The following is a 24994-nucleotide window of genomic DNA, read 5'->3' on the forward strand; positions in this document are numbered from 1 at the left end:
GTACAAAATGAGGGCCTGTGCTTTTCCACCTCTGCCTCTGATTCATCGGACAATTTGCAAACTGAGGAACACGGTGAACTGTTCTCTTCTGCTCATAGCTCCGTGGTGGCCGGCCAGGTTCTGGTTCTCAGAGCTTCACCATCTGTCGGTGTGTGCACCGATCAGGCTTCAGTTGGTTTCTGACCTGCTTCACCAGAGAGATCGGCAGCTGTGGCACCCCTCCCCACAATCGTTCAACTTGGCGGCATGGTGCCTGAGTTCAGATCTTTAGAACATCGCAACCTGTTTGCTGATAACATGCGCATTATTCAGGCAGCCAGGAGCAAATGGCTTGGATTCTGCCACTGGAGCTTAGCCAAACAATTGGACCCCAGGGTGGCTATGATCGACACAGTACTGTCCTTCGTCTCTCACCTAGCAGAGTCGGGCATTCATGTCCTCTCATGCAGGACTTATCTTTCGGCTGTTGCCGCCTAATTATCCACGGACCAGTGCTCTTTTTCACTATCAAATCCAGTGGTGAAAAGGCACTTTGTGGGTCTAATGCGTCTTTACCCTCCTGTTCGCAAACCGCATCCGACATGGGATCTGAACGTGGTCCTTACGGCATTGTGCCATAAGCCCTTCGAACCAATGGCTACTGTAGATCTTAAGCACCTTTTGTGGAAAGTGTCCTTCTTGGTCGCCTGACTTCGGCAAGATGTGTGAGTGAGCTCCAGGCTTTATCAATGGAGCATCCCTTCTTGGTCTTCCACAAGGATAAGGTTGTCCTGAGGACGAATCCTTCTTTCCTGCCAAAAGTGGTCTCTGGTTTTCATCTAAATCAGTCAATCTCCCTGTCCGACTTCTTCCCAAACCCAGCTTCGGAAGCCAAAAGGGTTTTGCATTGCCTGGATGTTAGAAGAGCTCTTAAGTTCTATCTGGACAGAACATCTGAATTTAGGAGTTCTTCTCAACTATTGGTGACCTTTGGTAATCCGCAGGGTAAACATGCCACCAAAGCGACTATCTCCAGATGGGTTGCTGCCTGTATTATGGAGTCTTACACTGTTCAGGGCCTCCAACCTCCTAAAGGGATTCACGCACACCTGGTACGGGGCAAGGCAGCTGCTGTTGCCTTTCAAAAGTATATCCCCTGGGAGACCATCGCAAAAGCAGCTACATGGGCCTCTCCATCGGCATTTTGTAAACACTACTGTTTGGATCTGAGCTCCAGAGCTGATGCTCAGTTTGGCCAGGCTGTGCTTATAAACCTTTTTCAGTAAGGAGTTTCCATCCACCTGTAATTCCTGTGAGGAGTGCTTGGGAATCTCCCATAAGTATGGAGGAAAGGGGACGGGACGTAGGCGTATAATAAGGTTACTCACCGTAGTGACCACCTTACTCCTAGTCCATGGTCCCCCTTCCTCCATACACCCGCCTGCTGTCCCCTCTAATAAGGTTTCTCTGTTATTGCTTAAAGGCGATAGAAAAAGACTGATGGGTGATGTGCTGGGCGGAGCTAAGGAGGGCGGGATTACGGCCGCATGCAGTACCCCGCGTAAAAAGAGGGGATGGACACATTTTTGAAAAATGTTATGCTTTTTACAAAGTGCTCCGGTCCCGTCCCACAGGACGGAGGAATGTCCCATAAGTATTGAGGAAAGGGGACTATGGACTAGGAGTAAGGTGGTCACTACGGTGAGTAACTTTATTATTTTCATATACTGAATATGTTACATAAATCCCAAAAATAACAATTTGTTTTTCTAGCTAAAAAAATCACTGTTTATGCTGTTTTGTAACCTTGACTTTTATTTCACATTCTAGGACTGCGGAATGGAACTCAATGACGAAGAAGGTCATCGGTGCTACCCCATAGAAGACCATCTCCTGTGCCATGCCTGCCACCTCCGGCATCTAGAGAGAGGCACCCTGTCCACTGCTGCCTTCCCACTTCACTTTTAGTTGGCAATGCTGGTTCCCACAAGCGTCCTGTAGACCAATGTAGCCTTTCCCCAACTTCTTCCTCCACTTTGAGTGGTTGGTGCAAGGGCGACGAAAGCACTGGTGCATGCTTAGTAAAGGGCTAGAGTTGAGCATCTAGCCAAAACTGCACACTTGTCGGATTTATGCAGGTGATACGGGCACTCCACAGAGTCATGTTGGCTCATTCCCAAGTGCCTTGGTCTTCGTATGAAGGGGACCCTCTATGGATTCTTCTCAGGAAGACAATATTTCCAAGGCCAGCCAAAGAATCAAAAGCATTTTGAAAAATGTGCTGTTTTGTCCCCTATCTCTAAAATGGCTATCGAAAAATGAAGAATTGTACAATCGGAGTAGTAGCTTTAGCAACCTTGGCGGGTGTAATCTGACTGCTGTGCTAGCACATATCTTTACATTCTGCTTACAGAATGTATCCTAGAATATTGGACATAATGAGAACCGTGTTCTCAATTGGACTGCCTGCCTACATATTGCAATATTGAATGATGATCTACGTGATGCAGGCAGCAAACTGTTTCTGAGATGAACATATCCATTTAGTTTGGGTAGAAAAGTATTTTATTTGTACATGCCCATGCTGGGAAGCGAGCAGTGCTGAACAGATTCTGCTGAGACAGAAGGGATCACCCTATGTGTGACACAGCCTTATTAAACCCTATCCTAGATTCTCCTACCCAAAAGCACACATAGCTCTCGAGTTTGTGGGCCGTGCTCCTTTCATACAACAATGGCCCTTTTGAGACTGATGAAAAAGATTGAAGGCCCAGAATCTAAACCCCACAGAGCCCTCACTGCCCCCCTTCAGATGTCTTGCAAAGAGAGGCTAAAATACCAGTCATGTGTTTCCCTGTTTGCGACTTGCCATCCGGATGAATTTGCAATACTTTGAAAATAGTAAAGCTCGAGGGGTGGATGAGAGATCCGAGGCAATCCTGTTAGTCACCACGCATTAGCCCCCTTAAAATTCACCTCTCCCAAAGCATGCCAACTAAATCACACCACCCCCACACTGTCGCAAAGGTGTCTGGGGGTGTTCATCTTCAAGAAATGATTATCTTCACTGGATATGTTTGTTCTTAAGTGAGACTCTGCCTACAGATTATGCCATGACTCGGAAAATGTACTTGGAAACCTTAGAGCACAACATTTTGCTCTATTCAGTTCAAAGCTTGCATACCCTTGCCTTGATTCTGAGGTTACATATCTGCGTAAGGACTACGGGGGCCAGTGTGGGCTTGGAGTGAAGTTGGTTGTCTGACGTTTTTACCGTTTGTTTTCCTGCTGTATTAATGAGGTTGTTTGGTATGAATACTAACTGGATTAGTAGCGCCTTTTGCCTCAGCCTCTGGCTATTATTATTATTTTGTATTTTATCACATCAGAGAGTTTTTGGTTTGGTGCCAAAATACCTCCTTTTGACTGTTTCCTCTGTGATTCACACTCGTGACACTTGCTCATGTAAATAGAAAATGCGATTCTGATTTTTGGAACATTCTAAACGCTTCTAACATAGAATTTGAAATAATGTTTGTTGAAGTAAAATAAAAATCTGTTAAAGTTGTATTTTGTTTTTGAGATATCTGTCTGTGTGTGTACTTAAACATAACTTATCGTCTTTTAAGGCTGTCTTTAGTCCGTTTTATGGTTTCCATGTGACCTGCCCAAAAGCCTATGATAAAAGGTGGTCAGGGTAAATTGCATGGGAAGGGTTGGGTGATTGAAAAAAAATATGAGAAAAGCAAAGCAGGCCCTGAGGGAAGAGGTGGGGAAAGATGGGGGGGCATAGAGGGCTAAAGCCCATACTTTAAAAGCAAAAACGTCTAAGAAGACAAGCTGGGGGGAAAGGAGTTGTAGCTCATGTTCGTCAGAGCAAATCGTTATGCTGACATAAATGTTCGGGTTAACTGAAGACACAGAAATTGCACATGGCTGCTGCTAGTGAACCATTATTAAAGCTGGCGGTTTTTTTCAGTGTGGTTCACATTGTCCTGATCTGTTCATCACAGGCCTAGTGCAAGTGAATCGGGGCAGGAGTTGTCTGTGCCTGCAACACTACATATTATGGCCTACCACCCAAAGCAATCGACAAGCTTCAATGAACACAACTGTGAGCACAACTTGTCCTTGGTCTAAAACAGTCTCTTAATGTTCCTGCTCCTGGCTGTCTATTAGCACCAGTGCTCTCCTATGACCCAGACAGTTAGATACAGTACACCACCCTAAACAAACCATTGCACGTGCAGTGATTTACAAACATCCATGGGGCTTACCTTTGTGTTCCCAAGGCCTAGCTATGAGGCCGCCTGCCTCATAGCTAGTTTCGATAGGAATACAAAGGTATGGAACACGCCTCAGGCTGCGCAGCCTGACTGCCTCTCAGAAACATGCTTTTTTTTGTTCTACAATGGACTGGATTGTTTTCCTTTTGTCACTGATTTAATAACCAACATGAATTATATTTGAATTAAAACATATTTACAGGACATTCATCAATTCACAAAGAATAATATCACACATAATACATTGGTGTTCACCCAAGATAATTAACTTGGATCACAGTGCTAGAGATATCAATATCCTTCCATCAGTGACAAATAACATAGGGATGAATGTAAAAATTCGATGAGGTGTAGTTAATTACACAGCTTTGACAGTGAGTGTATTGGACAATGGGACAAAGAGTCGACACTACTGTGTTTCGGCCATTTCTAGCTACACTGTGTAGCTGCGGTTTTGTAGGCCTTCATCAGGACGAGAATGATTGTGGTGGGAAGGTCCTGTTCGCTCTGTCAAAAATGGAAAGAGACATATGTGTTAGACGTGTATACAGGGTTCCGAATAGTATTACTATAAAATTTCCAAAGGCAATTAATGAGTTTCTTAATTTATGAAAACAAGGATCCCACTGCTGCTAGGGGAGATGAAAACATGGTCTTACCATGTTTACAAGGGGGGGCACAGCTTTGCTCTATGGCAGCTGGACTGGAAAGCAGTCCAAAGATGATGGCTTGCAATCATAAATTGTTGTTGCATGCCACATGTAGCTGTTAATGAAAACAGATGAATATTTGGTTGTTTTTGATTGTTTGGCAAAAGAGGTGTGCTTCTATTACACATAGGGCGAGAGTGTCTATCTCCCTCAGCGAATCCGATCTTACCCTCTTTTGTGAAAACCGCTGGGGCTAGAATCTTATTGTCATCACCACCACGGGAGCAGAATATGTGAGGCGCTGGAAGGTAGCCTTTTGGCAGAAAAATGAGCCCGTCAGTACCCGCTTGATGTGCCACAGATTAATCTAGGTAACAGATCCTAGAACAGCATCACGGCAAACAAATTGCTTATTCAACAATCAATTCAATCAATGCGGGCACCGCTGCTCGATCACGTGAAAAGTGCAGACGTGTCAATATGCCCAAACCGCCATGTGTTGGCAAGTGAGAGACTTCTTACCTCAATGGAATGAATCATGACAGGGAAAACAAGCGACTGCTTTGAAGCTGAAGGGCCTCCGACTGCCTGTTTCAGAATGCCGTTTGTGCATTACCATGGTCACCAATGCCTTTTTTTAGCGGCAGCCATCTTGCATCTGCCTACGTGGCACTGTTATGAATTGCTGGCGATCTAGCTCGACAGTGTGTTTAGTTATTAACATGGGGACCAGTATAAGGTTCCCATGCATGTCAGTGTCTGAATATATTTATTTGTTTATATTATTATCCATAGTCCCACTGGTTTCCATGGCAAGGTAACACGGTCGTGGTTTGTGATGCAAAAAAGGTTTGATGCAAATAAAGTTGTTGTAGAGCATCGAGTCCCTCACAGAGTGTATTAAAGACAAGTGGATATGTTGAGAAATTAGCAAATCACACATTAGAAATTAGAAAAGGTGATTGATTCCTTTTGGCCATGACGCCGTCGTCATGGCACCGGACGCTACTGCCATGTGCATATTGGAGTGTTGTTCGGGTGCTATTCACGCCTGGAGTGCGTAAGTATGTTGGTGTGGCCATCCAAATCAAAGTCTTTCCCCTGTTTTCACTCCGAGCCCTTTGAGACTTGGGTCACTTTGAGCTGGTTTGCATCGGGTTGCTTCCCCTTTGCATTGTAACTGTTTTCTCGTTCACATGTCTGCTGCCAGGCCTTCATGCATTCTTGTTCTTCGCCTTGCAACCCTACACTGCACTTATACTTCTCTGAATGCGCCAAGAACTGTGCAGGACCTTTTTTTGTACCCCTCCTTTGTCATTGATAAACTCCATTGGGGGTGTCACGATCAATACATTGCAGCTAGTGCCAAAGAAATCATGAACATATAAATTCTCCCTCTTGCCACCATCTACTTTGCAAACTGGAGCCGTCCCTACTCTTTACTCTTTAATTTCATCAAACGATCTGGGGAAAGTACAGATTCTGCATAGCAGACAGTGATTCTATTTTTTTCACTGGTTAAGCACCTATAGGATCCTATTCCACAACAGACACATTTATAATCCGGAACCATCTGCAATGGTTTTCAGAGCTCAATAAAATAGAAGTACCCAGCTGCTTTCGGCCAATTGCAGGTGTTGGATTCACGTTTATGGATTTCAGGAGGCGTACATTGCCGTTAACGGCCCGCCAGCCCGAGCCATGGTAACGGGGGCCATTGCAAGCCTGTGGCCCATTAATTGCCATGTCTGCTCCCCGCTGAGGTGTGAAATCCATTTGCACCCAGAGATTCATCCAGGGTGCGAATGGCTTTCTTTTTTTTTACCTCCGGAGCTTGCCTGCCGTAAGCGAGACCACCTTCCAAAGGGGGTTGGGGGGGAGGGGAGATGGACGCTGCCATAGGGAAAAAGTCCCTTTTCCATTTCTGTGGCGGGAGGTGTGCCAGACCGGAGCATAAAACTCTGATCCTGCAGGTAAGTGGGGAGTGGTGGGGGTAAGGAAGAGGTGTGGGTTTGGTTTGAGGTGTAGAGGTGAGGCAACAGGGAGAAACTCTGAAACTCCCTGTTGCCTCCCCACATAAAAATAAATTGTGCCACCCGTGGAAGGGCCTCGGTGGCTGGAACAGTGGGCCGAGAATGTATATTCTCGCCCACTGTTCCAGCCACCTGATTGGCTAATGGGCCATTCCCCAGGTGCAAATATAAATGTACACAGACACCATGAATAAAACTCTTGCTATTTGTTGAATCGCACTTCCAGACCCATAGTTGCCTTGGAGCAAATTTGGGGATAATGGCTAGATGTGGCCCTGCAGCACATTTTCCTCATCACCCATTTGAAACCCTGTGTTCGGGTGCCTATGTTCATCGGTGCTATTTGGCTGAGGAACCCCAATAACATTGGCTTTGAGGATTGCCAAAGCTATCAGGGGAAGCAATGATAAGGTTGTTCTCCGGCAGCTGTCCCACTTAAAACTCTCTTTGTGCCCCTTTCACTTAATGCAATGCCTTGATATCCAGCTGCAGAGGGTTGGGTAACAAGTGTGACAAATCTAATGGAGTCATCACGGATTCCTCGGCGGTGACCTCCTCCCATGTGGCCCAGGGACGGCAGCCGATACCTGATCCTGACCCTGGGGTCGGCTATATGAGGCAGGATCACATTGGAGGAGACAACTACCGGGAAGATATCATAACTTCAATGGACGAGAAGCGGTATCCCCCCTTTCCCACGAGGAAGACCATCTAATGCCCAAGACCTTAATGGCCTATTGTCAGCTGTTTGTCCCGCCTTGTAGAGGAAGTAAAAAAAACTCTTCCCAATATTCTCTAGGTCAAACTCTCATCTATGACCTAGACACACAAAGCTCCAACAAAACCCTTTTTGCTTCTGATATACCTTTATGTGAAAATAGTATCTCATGTAAAAGAAAAATGATCTAAATTATATATGTCCGATGACATCCATAAACTCCAACTCCCACAATCACTGAAGTATAGAGACGAAGAGGATGAAGTAGTTGGCACAAAGTAACAGGAGGCCGAAGCGCAATGTGCAGACTACTTCAACAGAATTACCTGTGCGCTTGCCATTTAAACATGGAAACCACATAATGAATGTTGCAGTGCAGGAGAAGGCGTTGGTTCCTATACAGAGGCTTTTGAGTGTGGGAGTCATGTACCGGTGTGGCAGAGCAGAGGAGTCAGAAGAAGGAGAAATGCAGTGTGTGAACAGGACATGCCGTGGAGATGCCAGGAGCCGAGAGAGTTCCTGGGCGCTCAGCAGCTCGACGAGGCAGCGTTCTCCATACAACGACCTGAAGGGAAGCAGGCGTGTGACCTCAGAGCCGCGAAGGAAGCTGCAAGGATGTCAGCAGAGACCAGAGTGGGAAGCGAGCGGCAGAGCCACACCGCAGAAGCGCGAACAGGACCAGAGACGATGGAGAGAACCAGTGAATCAACCCAAAACAAATGGGGACCTCGGGGTGTTCCAACAATTTGAATGTTGTGGGATTGCTAACACAAACTACAATAAGATTGTTTGAATGCAGAAAAGGTAAAGTACAGATTCAAGGCCCAATAAGATACAGATGCATGAGATACAATTGTGGTGCAAAGTTTGAACGAACATTACTGCAGACAGATATACCGAGCCAAGAACGGTATATGCAGTTTTGGTGATACAGAGGAACTGTGAAAGACATAAGAATTCCTTGCAAGGGAAGGATACCAGGCAAGTGAAATCAGAAGAGGTCCTGGCCGGAGAGTACACATGGAGTTTGAATTGCATAGAGAGTCCTGGCAGGGGAGTATACCAGACGAGTTTCAAAGCTGCAATAAATACTAAAGAAGGACAGTGTTTGCTAGACAAAGGAGAAACGTGTGTTAAAGAAAGACTGTTAGAGAACTTGTTGCCTAACAGGAACATAGTGAATCAAGGAGAGACACACAGGAATTGTTATTAAGAGACATTGCCATCACATTTCAGAATCCAGTGGCAGAGAACCACCCTCTGGGTCCAAGGTCTTTCACTTTGGAGAAAACTTTCGTTGGAGCTGTTCTAATTTTCAGTTGTGAACACATTTTTGCCAATATCAGGTTGAAGACATTTTTTTTCACACCTTGCTTTGTTTGTAGTGTGTGGCTCAGGATAGGACGTTTTGGACACAAGGACGGCTTTTCAGTTATTGACATCCTGACACAGACAAATCCTTAGTTTTTGGTTTTCAGGTAAATAAACTCCTCTTTATGATAGGGTCAGAGAGGCATTTTCCAAACCCATTTTTATTTAAATAAGTCTTTAACCAAAAGATGACAACTTTGTGTCCAGCTTTCATTTCTGACACCTCACACAAAGGAGAACAATTATCATTTTCTGTTACCAAAAGAATGAGGGTAATGCCTGATCGGATCCATCACAGTTCTAACCTCTTATGGATATTCAAGCTTTTCAAAGACCCCATAACCAGGTAAGAAGGATGAGGTGTAGGCAGCCGTTAATTAAAAGTTATGAACCTAGGTGCTCTGAGCACCCTGAGCAAAGTATTTCATTTCCCTCGCAGGGCAATACAAGATAGTGGACTAGTAAATTATGATGTTTCGCACGTCCACATTTATTGAGCACAAGCCTAGCTTCGGGAAACAACAGAGAGCTTTACAATCGTAGGGAGGAGAACCTAGTGAACTAAGCCGAGAAGCTGGGAGCTAAGGGGAAAGCGAGGGAGCAACATTTAGCAGAATGTGATCTACAAACAAACATGGGAGGAAATGGTGGGGAGCAGATCACCCCGTCTCGCGTAGGGTGGGGAGTTGCGTGTGTGTGGGCCTAGATATTAGGGAGGAGCTCCTTCCTGAACTGTAAAAGGACAACTCTGATGTTGTCAGAGGAGGATGTTCCAGAGTAAATAATATGTAAGTAGCATTTCTCCTGAAAACTATCCATCAAGTTGCCTTAAGTGAAAGCAACATGTGAGTTTTTTCTTTTTATTGATGTAGCTGACTAAGTCAAATTTTTCAATAATACATTTTGTACAAAAATAATTATTGCTTATTCATACAATCATCAGGTTTACATGTTTACAATATTGATACATATTTGAAGGAAAGGGAAAAATTAAAACTCATGACAAAAAGAAGGAAAAGAAGAAAGTCAGAAAGAAAGTAAAAACAAGAAAAAAGGAATCTTCTCATTTAACATAAAAATCACCCTTTTCAAGTTGGTAAGGCATCTAGTTTTTCAAAGTTCATCGCTTAATACTCAATTAGCTACATTGAATTTGAACTTCTCACAGTGTTCATTAATTTAGAGCTCAAATATCAGTTGCTTCGAACCTCAGATTACTAAACTCACTAAGCTCACCAAGCCAACACACATATTGTCAAGTCATCACTATTTACAAGGAGTCAAGTTGCAATGTTTTTAAGAAATTGACGACACCACAACGAAATGATGCCCACTGACCAGAGAAGATCTTATGCCATAACGAGTCAGGCGTCATACCACTGGAATCCTTGAATAGGGGTTTTAGGCATTGCACCCTTACAGTTTATCACAGTTTACTAATAAATGTTTTAAGGTCTCATGGGTGTCTTCAATAGAGCAAAAACAACATCAATTTTCCTATCATTTTTGGCCAGAACTTCATTGGTATACCAAAGGTTAAATCTAATGCGCATGAAACAGAGTTGGCGCTCAGGCGAGGGAGATTTTCTTAAATACATTTCAGGCTCACTGTGTTTTTTTTGGGCAAAGGGCTTAGTCGCAAAATCATGATATCTCATGCACTTTGTAGTAATCTGGTTTTCAGATTAGCTGTGAGTGTGAGGTCATCTGCAGTGGAATGTTTGTGTGGAGGTGTTCTGCTGGTGAGGGTTGGAGAGGAGAGTGAAGCTGTGAGCTGAGAAGATGGGTGTCGGGGTGAGCCCGGTGTTTCCCGTGTCATCTTGTGTCCCCTACCATCCCTGTGTCTGGTGGAGGAGTTCAGGACATGGACAATAAAGAACCTGAGGACTTACCTGAAGTACTGGCGGTCCATCATTGTTACACACTTTTCCCTTGTAGACATCCAATCATGTTGAAATAACTTAGTTTTTGCTCACTTTGGATTTTCTAGTAACATTTCGAGGGTAATGTCAGCACTTTCCAATGCCTGTTGCACTTTTGACCTCCATATCCGGGTGAACACATCCCCTGATTCACACATGTGATTTGCAAGAGTGCCAATTATGTCTTCCGATGACTGTGCATGTTTACATTTTATAAACAAGGCCATTATATTCCAAGTATATCTTAGGTGTAATGACATTAAGCCCAACTCCTATCATATCCACACGCCAAGTACGCAAAGTGGTAATTTCAATAAGCACCTCCAAAATTTTGCTTCTAATCTATTCCAGACCATGGCCGGAAGATTGATTTTACTTTCTGCACCATTAATAAGTTTTGGTGTCGTTTTCTGTAGAAAGAATTTGAGTACTGGACAGATGACAAATTTACCATATGTGTTTAAGATTAACCTGGCTTGTGAGATAGATGTGACGGGTTTGCTCTCAAGACATCTAATGAACACTTTTTCATCCTCGTGGGCTGCCATTGTGACTCCCAGTTATGTGTATTCAGAGATTTGTTCTAATTGTTTATTTTGTAGTGTCCACTTATAGTTTTTCAATGGGATTCTTTTCTTGCCAGCGCAAACCAGTACTTTAGTTTTTTCTAAATTAATGGATAAGAAATGTGCTTCCACATATATATCAAGAGCATGTAACGAGCGTTGTAGTCACTGCACAGTTTTAGACATAAGGACTAGATCATCCGCGTAAAATAATGCCGGGATGGCTCTAGATGCCAATCTTGGGGCATCAGATATTACTTCTGTGAATGTTCTCTGCGCGTCAGCAATAAAGAAGTTATGAAGCTCTGAGGCAAGGATACATCCTTGTTTTAGGCCTCTGCGTGTCTCAATGTACGGTGACAGATTCCCTTCTAGATATACTCTCACTTGCATCCTCGTGTTTGTATGTAAGGCTCGAATTAGGGAAATTAAATAAGGTGGACACATAGCACGTGTTAGTTTGTTATATAACATTTCCCTGGATACTGAGTTGAACGCTGCCTTTAGATCCACAAAGGTGAAATATATTGTTTGTCTTGATGCCAGATGATGTGTAGTAATGGCTTTAATTGTTAGCAAATTGATGGCGGTACCCATCCCCGGGATAAATCCTGTTCCTGTTTGACAAGGATCTCGTTGTGAGTTCACTTTCGTCCATGCGTTAAAATCTCTCAAGATAAACCTCGAGAAGATCTTGCCTGGAGCGTCGAGAAGGGCAATCGGCCTATAGTTCTTGGGACAAGTCCGATCGCCCTTCTTGAATATGGGTATTAGAACAGAACTCAACCAAGATTCCGAGATAGCATTAGTCCTAAGGGCCATCTGCTAGATATGCGGGTGTTCCTTGAGCACATAATTGCTCAGGCCATCCGGGCCAGGAGCTCGGGATCTACTCAATCTCATAATATAATTAAGAATATTTTGCTCCGTGATTATCAATGTATTAAAATTTGAGTAGGCAACTATTTCTTTGTCTTCATCATGAGGTGGTGCTTCATACATTTGCACAAAACGTGATACCCATTGATGTTGTAGTACTCTGTTGATTTGGACTGTGAGCTGTCTTTTATGGGCCTCTAAATTCATAAGGGCCGAAATTCCAGCACTGTTTTTAGATTGAATGGCTTTCAGCATTTCTTCACCATCAGTCCGATATAGCACACTTTTGTATGAGCGTAGCCAATTTGTGTATTTGCATTTTAGACCTTTGATGGTTGCTGCTCGTATTGCAATTGGCATGTGCATGGCCAGTTTTTTATCTTTGCGGAATCTCGCTTTCTGCGCCTGTATGTTATCTTCAAAGGTATGTTTTGCCTTTTGTAGGTTCTTTAACGGGAAGCCCACTTGTTGTTTATACATCTGCAAATGGGTGGTGTAATCTTCACCACCCAATGTTGTATAATGTCTGATGCTTTCTAATCTGGTATTTAAAGATTCTAAGGAACGATCATCCCACCGAAACCGTGTTTTAGAATTATTAATACTCCCCAAAAAGGGATATAAATTACCACAAGACTTTGCTTGGTCATCAATATTTGACCACCGTGTTGTTAAAAGCTTGTGGTCACTATGCATTTGTGTCTTTACCTCAAAATCTGTTGTTCGGCTAAAGGTGAATCTGTCCATAAAGATGTGGTCAATGACAGACTCACTTTTGCCGCGCCGCCAGGTACTCTTGGGTGGATTGTCTGATTTGAACGCTCCATTGAGCATACAGAATATGCGTGAGTTCATAAGCTGTAACCATCTCTGGCATGAGGGATCTTTTTTGATATTCTCCAATATGAAGCATTTTAAATTGAGATCACCTACCAATACTGTATTTGTAATTTCAGGATCCAAGTGTACCATATGAAGCAATTGCTCGAGGTCGTGAAAAAATATGTCATCAGCTATGGCAATAGTGTTTCGATACATATTTACCAACGCAATATAGCCTCCAGGATCTTTTATCTAACAAGCTGCAAATAAATATTTGGGGGCGGCCCAGGGAAAGAGTTCCAATCCATCTTTCGATTTCACAGCGACCAGGAGCCCAGAGGCTGGTCTTCCTCTATGTCCTGCCTTGGCTGGCAAAAGCAAGATTTTGTGACATCCCACACCGGCTGATCAATCAGCCAAGTTTCTTGTAGTGCAATTATACTAAAATCTGCAATAATCGCTGCCCTGGCTCCAAATATATGTGCTAAGCCTCCGGTGTTCCAACTTCCCAATGAGACCATCCACTCTTTATTGACTTGTGCTAGTTATGCTTGTGCATTACACATGTGGTCTCTTTGGAAAGGATTTTCTCTTGTTAAACTTGGTTCATAAATTCTCTGAGTTCTAGTGGGAAATGTATTTTGGCCCAATTCATTTTGCTTCTGGGATGAAGATTTAAAGACCACAGACTGATCTTGAGCGAAGATAAACCCAAGCACAAATAGTTCGAGTTTTGCCTGCCACAAGAGATTTCGCATGACATTAGAGGGAACCCACACTCTTACTGTCGTATTTCGTCATTCAAGTATTCAACTTGTTTGATGTCATGGGTCGTGATGTCCTCCAGGCTAAGAACATCTTTAAGAATAGTCAAAATAGGGGTGCTGTTGCGCACAACTAAAATGGCCGCCTGAAGTGAGAGCTCCGGCCCGACCGACATCCGAATTACAATTAATCCTGTAATGGAGCCACCTGCGGATAGCGGAACTGAGCAGAAGGTGTACTGAGGTCCAGTCCACACTCGGCAGAAATCCTGGAAGCGACGGTGCAATATACGCAGAGATATTTGTTTAAACAGAGGGAGTGGGACCGGGCCAGGGAGTGCGCCGCGGAGGACATCCGGACGCTCTGCGCCCCACGCCACTGACGCTCTGGTCCAGCGGGGCATTGAGAGGAGGGGCCGCCATGTGGAAGGCGCGTTGCTGGACCAGGAGGCTCGGCGGAAGTGGCCCCCCTTCGATGCCGAACACTTGGGCTGTGACGGGCGAGTGCTGCCAACTCGACGGCCCTGAAGCGGACCGACTGCTGCAGCGACACTTAAGGAACCCGGTGAGGCCCCGCCTGGACAATCGAAGAGGCGATCCCGTTGGGCTAGAGCTGGTGCTCCCCGCTTGGGCGCGGCAGGTGCTGGGGCGCGGGCCGTCGTCGGACGGCATGATATCCTCCCCCCGACCCAGACCGAGACTAGAGGAGTGGCGTTGATAAGGGAGGGGAAGACTCCGTTTCTTTTCCTGGAGCCGGGTACCTCCTGAAGGATGGCAGTGGAGGCGGCGCTGGGCTCGGGACCGCCAAAACAGTGAGTTATCCGGCATTAAACAGTGTGAGGGCAACATTATTAGTTCCCGAAATCTTCACCCGCGCCCACTGTAAGCTATAAGTACAGACTGGATCTGGTGGCGCCGCGCCTGGGTCGTGATTCAGTCTCCCTCTGCGCCATTGTTGCCTAGGCGGCGCTGTGCTGGAGCACACACGCGCTGGGTCAGAGGAGCACAAATAGGGCAGCGGTACACTGGGGGCCCTTGCCCTGAGCGGGATCGGCTTAAATTAGTGAATACACAACAGAGGAGACGTGTTTTGTGGTCTCCACAGGGCGGAGATACCCGCCGACCCTAATTACTGTTCTGCTGGACAAGCTGATCACCCTTGCGCACTAACCAGGTTCCAAGATTGAATGTTCACATGAGTGACCGCATATAAGTACCCATGATGGACATTGTGCCGATCTAAACATTGATTGGAAGCACTCACAACCAGCTCTTTTTTACGTGGGAGGACACAGTCCATTGCAAGTGGTCGAATTAATAACTGCACCAGTTCAACTGTGGCCACGGGCGCCTGGGACTTCTACTGGCATTGGGGTGCTGGGCACTGGCACCCCCATAGGCGTCATTCGCGTGGCACCTCAGTCTGGACGAGCCCATTCGATGGACATCATCCCGATATGGCACGGGCGTCCTGTCCCTACAGAACTTCATTACAGACCCACGAGATCTATAACCCCTGTCAGGCTGTGGTGGTGTGCTGACCAGTGCTGCTGCCATGGGGAACACGCGAAAACAAGAGAAGGCAGCAGAAGGGGGAGCAGGGAAAAAAAGGGCCCGATGGACTCATTCACCAGCAGCCAGACAGTCGGCCATGAACAAGATCCGCCGACAACATTGACATCTGACCCTGATGCGGAAAGCGGCGACAGGATTGATCGCCTAACCACTATAGTACAAATGGCTTCCTATCCATCAATGTGAAGCTAGATGACATTGTCAATACTATTGGAGCACTGAAAACTAGAGTTGACAAGGAAAGCCTCAGACTCACTGAGGCTGAAGATCGAATCCGCACAATTGAAGACACCATCGCGCAACACGATTTAGACATAGCTCAACTTAAGGAAGGCATGAATAAGTTGCAAAGTAAATGCGAGGACCTAGAATCCAGATCCCGAAGAAACAACATACGGATTGTGGGGGTCTCGGAAAATTTCGGGAAAGGCGCAATGGAACAACAAGTGGAAAATCTTCTCAAGACCCTTTTTGGAACAGAATCCTTTTCGAGCCAATTCCTGGTTGAGCGAGCACATCGCACACTAGCCCCCGCACCAAGACCTGGGGCCCCGCTGCGCACTTTGCAAGACTGTTGAATTACAGAGACAGAGACACAATACTTAGAAAGGCAAGAGAAATCGGGACACTACAATATAAGGAGAACCGCATACATGTCTTCCCGGAATTTGCCGTAGGGGTGCAGGCTAGCAGAAGGTCATATGAGCCGGTCAAGCGGCTGTTGAGGGCACGACAGTTCCCATACGCGCTAATATTCCCGGCCAAGATGCGAATTCAGTATGGAGGAAGGGCACACTTTTTTGAAACTCCTGCTGCTCCTTTGGCATATGTGAAAGCAACCATACCCCTACCACCTAGAGGCCGTGGGCCGGACCAAAACGGAAGATCACCTCCGGCGGTGGGAGACTAAGGCCCTGCTGACTGAACCAAGATGCTCACATATCCTTTGCTGTTGCTTTATTGATGTGCAACGGAATTCTGCTCCCGTTGGGGGGCTCTGAGTAATGCTTGAAGCGGGCCGTGAGCCCGCTCTGGTGGCCTCGTGACGACAACGTGGCACCCACAGGAAAGTTCCTACAAGTTTTAAGGGATCATCGTCAAGTTGGGGCGGATGATGTGGGTGGGGGATGGGGTCGGGGAAATTGGGAAGTTGTAAAATGTTGCTGCTACCAGGACATGTTAGGGACCTGGGGGGCGGGTTGGGTTAACACAAGTTCCAGGTTGGTTGAAACCGGGTCTGGCGGGTGCGGGCTACGCCCACATCAGGTAAACTCAAGTTATATTGGAAACAATGGCACGACACGAATAACATGCATGGGGAAACAGGTGACGGGGTGAAGATAACTTTACTATCCTGGAATGTCCGGGGGCTAAATAACCCAATGAAAGCAAGAAAAGTGGGGAATTATGTCGCCAGGCACGGACCTCAGATCCTCCATACATCCCGCACTGGGATTCCAGACCAAAGGACACGAAGCAGATCCAATGGGAAGATATGTGTTGGTGTGGGGGGGGGGGTTGGCTGGCAAACAAATAACCCTGGTTAACACCTATGGCCCTAATATAGATGACCCAGACTTTTATTTGAAAATATTCGAAATTCTTAATAAGCACGACACGACAACCATTATATGGGGCGGTGACTTCAATACTGCACTCGACCCTGTGCTGGATAGGTCAAGCAATGTGGTGAGGGCACCTACGAAAACGGCGGTAACTCTGAGTCAACTCCTTCTGCAGTTGTCACTGATAGATGCATGGCGGGTGTGGCACCCGGATTATAGACGATATACATGTTACTCATCCGTGCATGACAGCGAATCACGCATAGACTACTGGTTTATATCCTCAGACATCTCGAGCGCACTACAACTCTGCAAGATCCTACCCCGCACGCTGTCTTATCATTCTCCGGTCCTACTGGGCCTTGTATTCAAAAATGTCCCCAGACCAGCGAGAAGATGGAGAATAGCGCGGGGTTTGCTGGGAGATGCAAACATGGTGGAGACCCTACATGAAGAAATAACCAACTTTTTTGTAGACAATCTGGGGACGGTGGATCGAGTCTCCACGGTGTTGGAAACATTTAAGGTCTGGGTTAGAAGGATCCTTATGTCCAAATCAACGGGCCTCTTGAAGGGTGTGAGATGGGAGCTTGAGGGGGTGGAACGGGAACTAAAACAACTGGAAGAGATCTATAGTCGCACTCATGAAAGGGACACCCTTGCTGAAATCCACAAACTCCTTAGGAACTTTGACAACTTAGCCCCAAGGGAGATACGGTACATTGCGGCCCCCACACGGGCGCGCCGCTATGGAGAGGGGAATAAGGCGGGGAAGATGCTGGCCAACTTGATTAGAAATGAAAGACATATAACCCCGATAGCCGCCATCCAAACAACACCAAATGTAATGATCACAAGCGAAAAGGGTATCAATGATGAATTCGTCCAATTCTATAAAGCGCTATACACGAACAGAGACCGGAAAACCCCTACTGAGATAAAAGAATATTTGGCCTCACTGGGTCTCCCAACGCTCCCAGACAAAAACAGACTGGCTCTGGAACAGCCTGTCACGATAGAAGAAATCGTTGAGGCAATCAAAGATCTCACATCGGGTAGGGCCCCGGGTTCAGATGGGCTGGGGGCTGAATTCTATAAAGAGTTCCATGAGGAACCAGCCCCTATTCTGCTCAGGACATGGGCGGAGGCCCCAGAACAGCACATATTGCCCCCACAATGAGGGAAGCCATAATTACAGTGCTGCCCAAGCCCAGACGCCCGCCCCAGGATATGTCTTCTTACAGACCCCTTTCGCTCATAAACACCGACACATAATTTTTTGCGAAGATCATGGCAAACCGTATGCTACCTATAATCCCCACGCTGGTCCACCCGGACCAAAACGGGTTTAGTCCCCAGAGGTCTACCGCATTAAACCTCCGCAGGTTGTTTGGGATCATGGCACAAATTGATCCGGGCAGGCAGGAGGTTGCAGTGTCCCTCGACGCTGAGAAGGCGTTTGACTCGGTCTTGTGGGAGTACCTCTTCTCGGTGTTGGAGGCGTTCAGGGTGGGAGCCAATTTTATTGGATATGTCCGTTTACTGTATACAAGACCCGGGGCTAGAGTATGTACCAACAGAACCATGTCTGACATGTTTGAACTGGGAAGGAGCACCAGACAGGGGTGCCCGCTTTCACCAATTCTATTTGCCCTAACGATAGAGCCCATGGCTGCTGCTGTTAGACTACGACACAAAGATAAAGGTATAGTTATGAAAGGCTCTAATCAGCTGATTTCACTTTATGCGGACGACACGCTATTATTTATCCCTGAACCCGACAAACATATTGTACCCATAATGGCAGACATACACAAATTTGCTGATTACTCCGGATATACGGTGAACAATACCAAATCAGAAATGTTTCCACTTACCCCTTCCACTAAATGCCCGGAAATAACATGTGGACTTAAATGGTCGGAGGGATATATTAAATATCCGGGTGTACTGGTGTCCAGAAGCAGACAATCACTGTTTGCTGACAATCACGATGGGGTACTACAATCAATAAATGTGAAACTACAAATATGGAGACACCTCCCCATCTCGCTTCATGGCAGGATAGCAGTACTTAAAATGATTATCCTTCCTAAGCTACTTTCTGTTTGTGAATATCCTGATATGGCCAGGCAGAGACTTCTTCTCCAGGCTGCGATCAATAGTAACCACATTCCCTTGGAACAGAAAGACTGCCAGAATGGGGAGGGAGAAGATGGTGGAGCCATACAGCTCCAGGGGCATAGCTGCCCTGGACTTTGAACTTTATTATCTGGTTGCACAAGCACAATTTGCGAGATATTGGTATGATGATGTAGACAAAGCACCTCATGCATGGATAAAAACACACACAGTTGCATCCTCTGACATAAGTTCAATTATCTTTGATCCACGCCATAGAGACATGTGCGAATATGACCCAGCAAGCTGGACTGTCCGGGCGTGGGGGGCAATATGCCGGAGACTTAAACTGGAAAAACCCTATAACCCGCAAATTCCCTTGTGGAATTTTCCCGGCATCCCTCCCACGTTCGATACAGACATACAGGAAGCATGGGACCCTAATAGGGAAATGGTGGTGGGGACATGTTCATAGAGGGGAAATTCGTAAGCTTATTAGATATCATGAGGGCCATGGGGAGGGGGCCGCTTCGGACACTCCAGTACTACCGAATGAGATCAGCGTTCCAGGCGAGATGGCCGCTCTTCCTTGATGAGCCACTTTCACACCCATGTTTACAATTGATTACAACTCAAGGAGGTCTAGGAATCTCCAAACTACATGAATCAGTACAGGCCCACACCCCTACGATTAACAATGTTAAAGAAAAATGGGAAACAGATTTACAGATGACTATGCCAGACGAGAAATGAGTAAAATACTGTGCACTCACCAAAAAAGTATCGCTTAATGCAGGACTACGCCAGATACAATTAAAAATTTTAAATAGATGACACTACACGCCGGCTAAAATAGCTAAATTTGCACCTGACTCCCCGAACGAATGCCCTAAATTCGGAACCCCACAAGCAGGGCCCTTCCATATGTATTGGGACTGCCCTGAGCTGTTACGGTTCTGGGGGATGGTGGCTGAATTGCTGGCGGAAATCCCACAAATATCTCCATACTTGACCCCGCAAAAATATCTGTTTGGCGATATTGGGAAGTGTTCCGAAAAGACTAGAAGACTCTTTAATGTTTCATGCGCCGTTGCTAAAAAATGTATCCTGCAGGCTTGGAAAAGTCCCACACCTCCGAGCATGGACACCTTTCTACGAGAACTGACATACGTCAATGAAAATGAGGAACAGTATGTACTGACTCAGTCGAAAATGAGCCGGCCAAAGGACATTTGGGGCCCATTCAGGGCATACTTATGCAAACTGCTTTCAGACAATGAAAACTCTATGTAAATATGTACCGTCTGTGAGACTGTAAAATGTGCCACTGTATGATATTTTGGATGTGATGTTTGGAGCGAGCCCTGTACCTGCCACGACCTTTAATAAAAAGATATTTTAAAAAAAAGAATAGCCAAAATAGATGTACGGTTTAGATCGTAAGAGGGAAAGGGAGCATCTCTGCATTTCATTCTGAAACATTGTGTATAGTGTTTAGTATTCAGACCTATAGCCTTATTTTGTTCACTGACAGATTGTCGCAAATTTATATATTCTGATGGCTCCTTTTCTCGCATCTCGTTAAGTTGTTGGGGGAAAACTAGACCCTCCATTGGTAGTTATCTTAGGGTTATCAGGCTTTCTCTGCCTATTTCCTTCTTCTGCCACCCAGACCTTCTGTTGTCTCAAAAAGTCATCAAGAGAAGAATGAATCATTGTTTGTAGATGGGTTAACATACCCTCTAATGTGCCTCTCTCTTTGGTGACTACGTCCTCTCTCTGTGGCAATGTTGCCTTAATTGCGTTATGCATGGCAGATTCTTGTGAGAGTATTCTAGAAGCACTTTCATAGCCTTCGCTAACTGAGCTCTTAACTGTTTCATCTACAATCTTGGTTTGCATTTCTTGGGTTTGACTGTTGGGTTCCGAAATGGCCTTTGTTTCAGAGGCATTGCGGTAATCAAATTATCCAATGGTTCGTATGGCTTCATTTTCAAATGTTTTTGTTTGTTGATGAATGCCCTTTGTTGTTTCTTGGAATTTAATCTGATTCGATTCCAAATTTTTGTTTTGCCACCAGACCAACATTCAACTCTCGAATATGCATGATCCACGATTGGGGGAGCTTCAACTACTTGAATTAAGGGGGTCACTTGTGTTTGCTTTGAAATTACTGCAATTGTATTGTCGCAGTTACTGACCTTCATGGGTTGTTTGGCTTGAAACATGTTGAAAACCACCGGCTTGCTAGCTCCAATGTGGGAAGCTTTATTGATCATCATTTCTAAAATTGTAGGCAAGCTAGTGGTAAAGACCTTTACAGTTGCAAGTTTTTTTTCTGGTGGCAATTAGGGGCGACGGTTTAGAGGGGGTGGATCTAAGAGTAACGTAGGCACGCGTAATAGCAACGTGCTCCGGCATATTGGTTTTGAGGGTATACAAACAATGCTTCATGCAAATGGTTTCACTCAAAACAGGGCAATTAATAAACAATTATCACCTCACTCACCCACTTCAGCCCTAACAGTCACAACAGCTCTTCGCAGAAACGCGTGCACGTGAATGCGCCTTCCGTGATGATGTAGATTTGTGGGTAAGCAAGGAGGGGCTTAGGGAAACAGACAGAAATCTAACGTTTCTTTCACCCTGGCAACGTTTCTTTCACCTGGAAACAAAGAGAAAGCAAGAATAAATACGTAGAAGCAATTGTCCACAAATCCAATTGGGGAATGCTGCCGGCGTACCAGGGGTAGGTCCTTTGCAAATCCAGCACACCAAACACAGTCCAAAGAGCTCGACAGCCACAACAGCTCTTTGCAGAAAAGCTCTTCGCAGAGTTTTCTTCAAGTCAGATTTGGTGGTATGCAACTTGTGTGCCTCCTGATGTTTTGGACTACAACTTCCATGATCCCTCACCATTGACTATGCCAGCTGGAGCTAATGGAAGTCTTAGTCCAAAACATCAAGTGGGCCGAAGGTTGCAGATCCCTTCTCCATGCCTAACACAGAGAGCCCGTTCTGTCACTCAGTGGCCTCATACATGCACTTGAGGTCTGCAACTTTTGCCTTTCCAGATTTTTTTGGACTACAGCTCACATCAGCCCTCACCAGCAAAGGCAACAACAGTTGCATTCCGTGATTGCACCATAGTATGTATTGTCTACATTGACTTGTATTAGAGTACAATGTAGGTTTTGCTTAGGCCATGTTTTGCCGCACTGCAGATGTCAATATAAACTTACACCACTCTTAAGCAAACGTTCCTGTAAGACCATAATGTGCAAGGCTCATTAACAAGGTTTACTCGCCCAGGTATTATCAGGGCCTTAGGGAATGACTAGAACGTATGACTTCCTGCATTTTCATCCCATGGCATTTTAACGTGCATATTACAATGAATATGCTCATCGAATTTTTTAGGGGGGGTGGGAAATGGCAGTTAAGGGTTTCGGCGGATAGGCAATAGCCAAAAATAAGTAGGGGAGGGGGAATTGGGGTGAGGGAAACCCCATCGCCCCCCACCCCAAAAAAACGAGCATTTTCGTTGGAATGTCCAATTTAAAATGACTGGGGATGAAATTCCAGACGATTAAATGACATGGTACCAACTAGAACACATAGGGCCTGATTCACAGGCCATTGTTCAATGAGATTACACCATTATAAAACGCTTCTGTGAATCAGGCCTATGACGTAATACATTATAGGCCTGATTCACAGAAGCGGCAACGAGAGCTAAGGGAAAGTGTTTCCGTGCATTGTATAAACATCATGGGGACCGTGAGAATGGAGAAAAAGATCCCACGTTCCCAGTAACCTATTGACTTTTTTCCTGTAAAGGCTAAATTGTAGGTGCGAAAAATCGCTCAACAGATTCTACCATTTTAATAAAGGATGTGCTGAGTCAATCAGTCCACTCGTTCCTCCCCGCCCCCTCGCACGTTGTCATGCAAGACAGGGCCACGCCACAGAGAGAAAGCGCAAGTTGCGTCAATGCATCAACAGATAGTAGATGCTGCTGGTGAGCGCACCTGTAGTAGTACTGCTGCTTGTAGTTCAAGGCTGCCTATCGGAGAATGATGTGCATTTTACCTTTAAAGAATAATGTGTCGCATCTTCTACTTAACTCGCCGGATGCTGCTGCCATAACTTGCCATACACGAAGGGAGGCGACCTCCAGAAAGTAACGGGGGCAGTGCTGTAAAAAAGCGACGGCTGTCGAAGCAAGCAGTGCATGAAACAAAAAATAGAATAATATTAGTAATTAAAGCCGAAGAGCAAAGAATGGCCACAACAATGCAGAGCATATTTTGTCATTGGGTGTGTGATTTGTCAATTGTCTTAGACTTGTGTCTGCCAAGTAAAAGTGCAGAAGCATGGGCTATCAGAACTGGCTACGACATGACGAAAAAAACACACTTTATAGTCTGAGAGAAATGCAAGTATCTTAGAAAATATTAGATTATATTTTTAATATTAGAAATGTGTGCATTTTTGAATATTGTACACATGTTTGTAAACTGTTCCACAATTTAAGTTGTGTGAATAGCTGCGTCCCTAATCAATCATTCTCGTTTTTTATTATTACCCACAATAATGTCCCAATTGTTTTTGTATGTATCACTTTAGCATTAGTTTGTTAGTTTCGGTGCAGGGTTCGAAATTGCCAGAGCTGGGAACTATTTAGCTCTTGGTTATAGCAAAGGGGAGCCTGGCTATCTTAAAACCAACAGCTACCAGGAGCTACTTTTGACTCCCCAGGCAAGTGGTGCCATACAAACATAGCCATGTCATTATTAACTGTGTAGATTTTGGAATATTTTAAAAGGTGAATAAAGAACACACCCAAGGGACATTTAAAGCATATTGTATAATATTTAATGGACAAAAAGTTTGATGTTGCATCTTGCACACTTGTTAGATTTGCTGCGCGCTATGTCCTGGCTCCGGGTTCTCCAGAGGTAGCTCCTGCCTAATGGGTGATGCCAGATACCCAGGAGTCTCTTTGTTCCTGGTCATCCAATCCTAATTTCAATCCCTGCAGTGTGTATGAAGAATTTGGTCAAGATTGCAGGGGGTAATCCTGGTATTAGGGGGTCAATAATGTTGCTTCTACCACCATGCGCCTGTGCAAGCACAAGGAGAGGTACCTTATATGAGTGGCTCAGCCAGTGAAAATGAATTGATCTTAATGCATGCTTTCACATATCCTATTATTTTAATAACCAGTCAAATGTACTCACTGTAGTGACTACTGTACTACTAGTATAGAGTGCCATTTCCTCCATACTTAGGGTGTCTGTCCCAGGGAGAACGTCTCTGGAATGCAACTGCAGTGGCTATAGCCCTGAATTAATGTTTAAAATGCCACTTGGTGTAGCCTTGCCTTATAGCGGATATGATTCCAAGATACAAGAATGAATTCACCAGGCAATCAGTGCTTTAGGAGCTTAGCTGCCCAGCTTAGAACTACCAAGCTGGCTGTGGCCCTCACAACTGATCCCAAGAGCTTGTTAAGTGCTGATGGTTTCTCCTAGTTTTTTGTTTAATAATCTTTATTTAGATTATGAGAGGTTAAGAACAATACATATTGATAACATTGCAGATAGTCATGAAGAAAAACATTAATCACAATATAATCAAGGGGAATATGATAACATATTCGAAACACTTGTAGCCAAATGAGTAGAGCCTTAAGAATAATTAGCGAGGGAGGTTCAAAAACATTGAGATCTGCGATCGA

General features: G+C 45.1%; 1 protein-coding gene across 6 annotated transcripts in view; it reads left to right on the forward strand.

The window, feature by feature from the left end:
• Nucleotides 1-3549, forward strand: part of LIMD1 (LIM domain containing 1) — a 681428-nt gene extending 677879 nt beyond the window's left edge. For all 6 annotated transcript variants that reach the window (XM_069613346.1, XM_069613350.1, XM_069613351.1 and 3 more), the window contains one exon: nucleotides 1810-3549. In XM_069613346.1, coding sequence (XP_069469447.1) covers nucleotides 1810-1947 — 138 coding nt within the window. In that variant the 3' untranslated portion in view covers nucleotides 1948-3549. The remainder of the gene's footprint in view (nucleotides 1-1809) is intronic.
• Nucleotides 3550-24994: the final 21445 nt, after the last annotated feature.

Source organism: Ambystoma mexicanum, chromosome 5p (assembly GCF_040938575.1).
Source record: "Ambystoma mexicanum isolate Mex_15411 chromosome 5p, UKY_AmexF1_1, whole genome shotgun sequence".
Lineage (NCBI taxonomy): Eukaryota > Metazoa > Chordata > Amphibia > Caudata > Ambystomatidae > Ambystoma > Ambystoma mexicanum.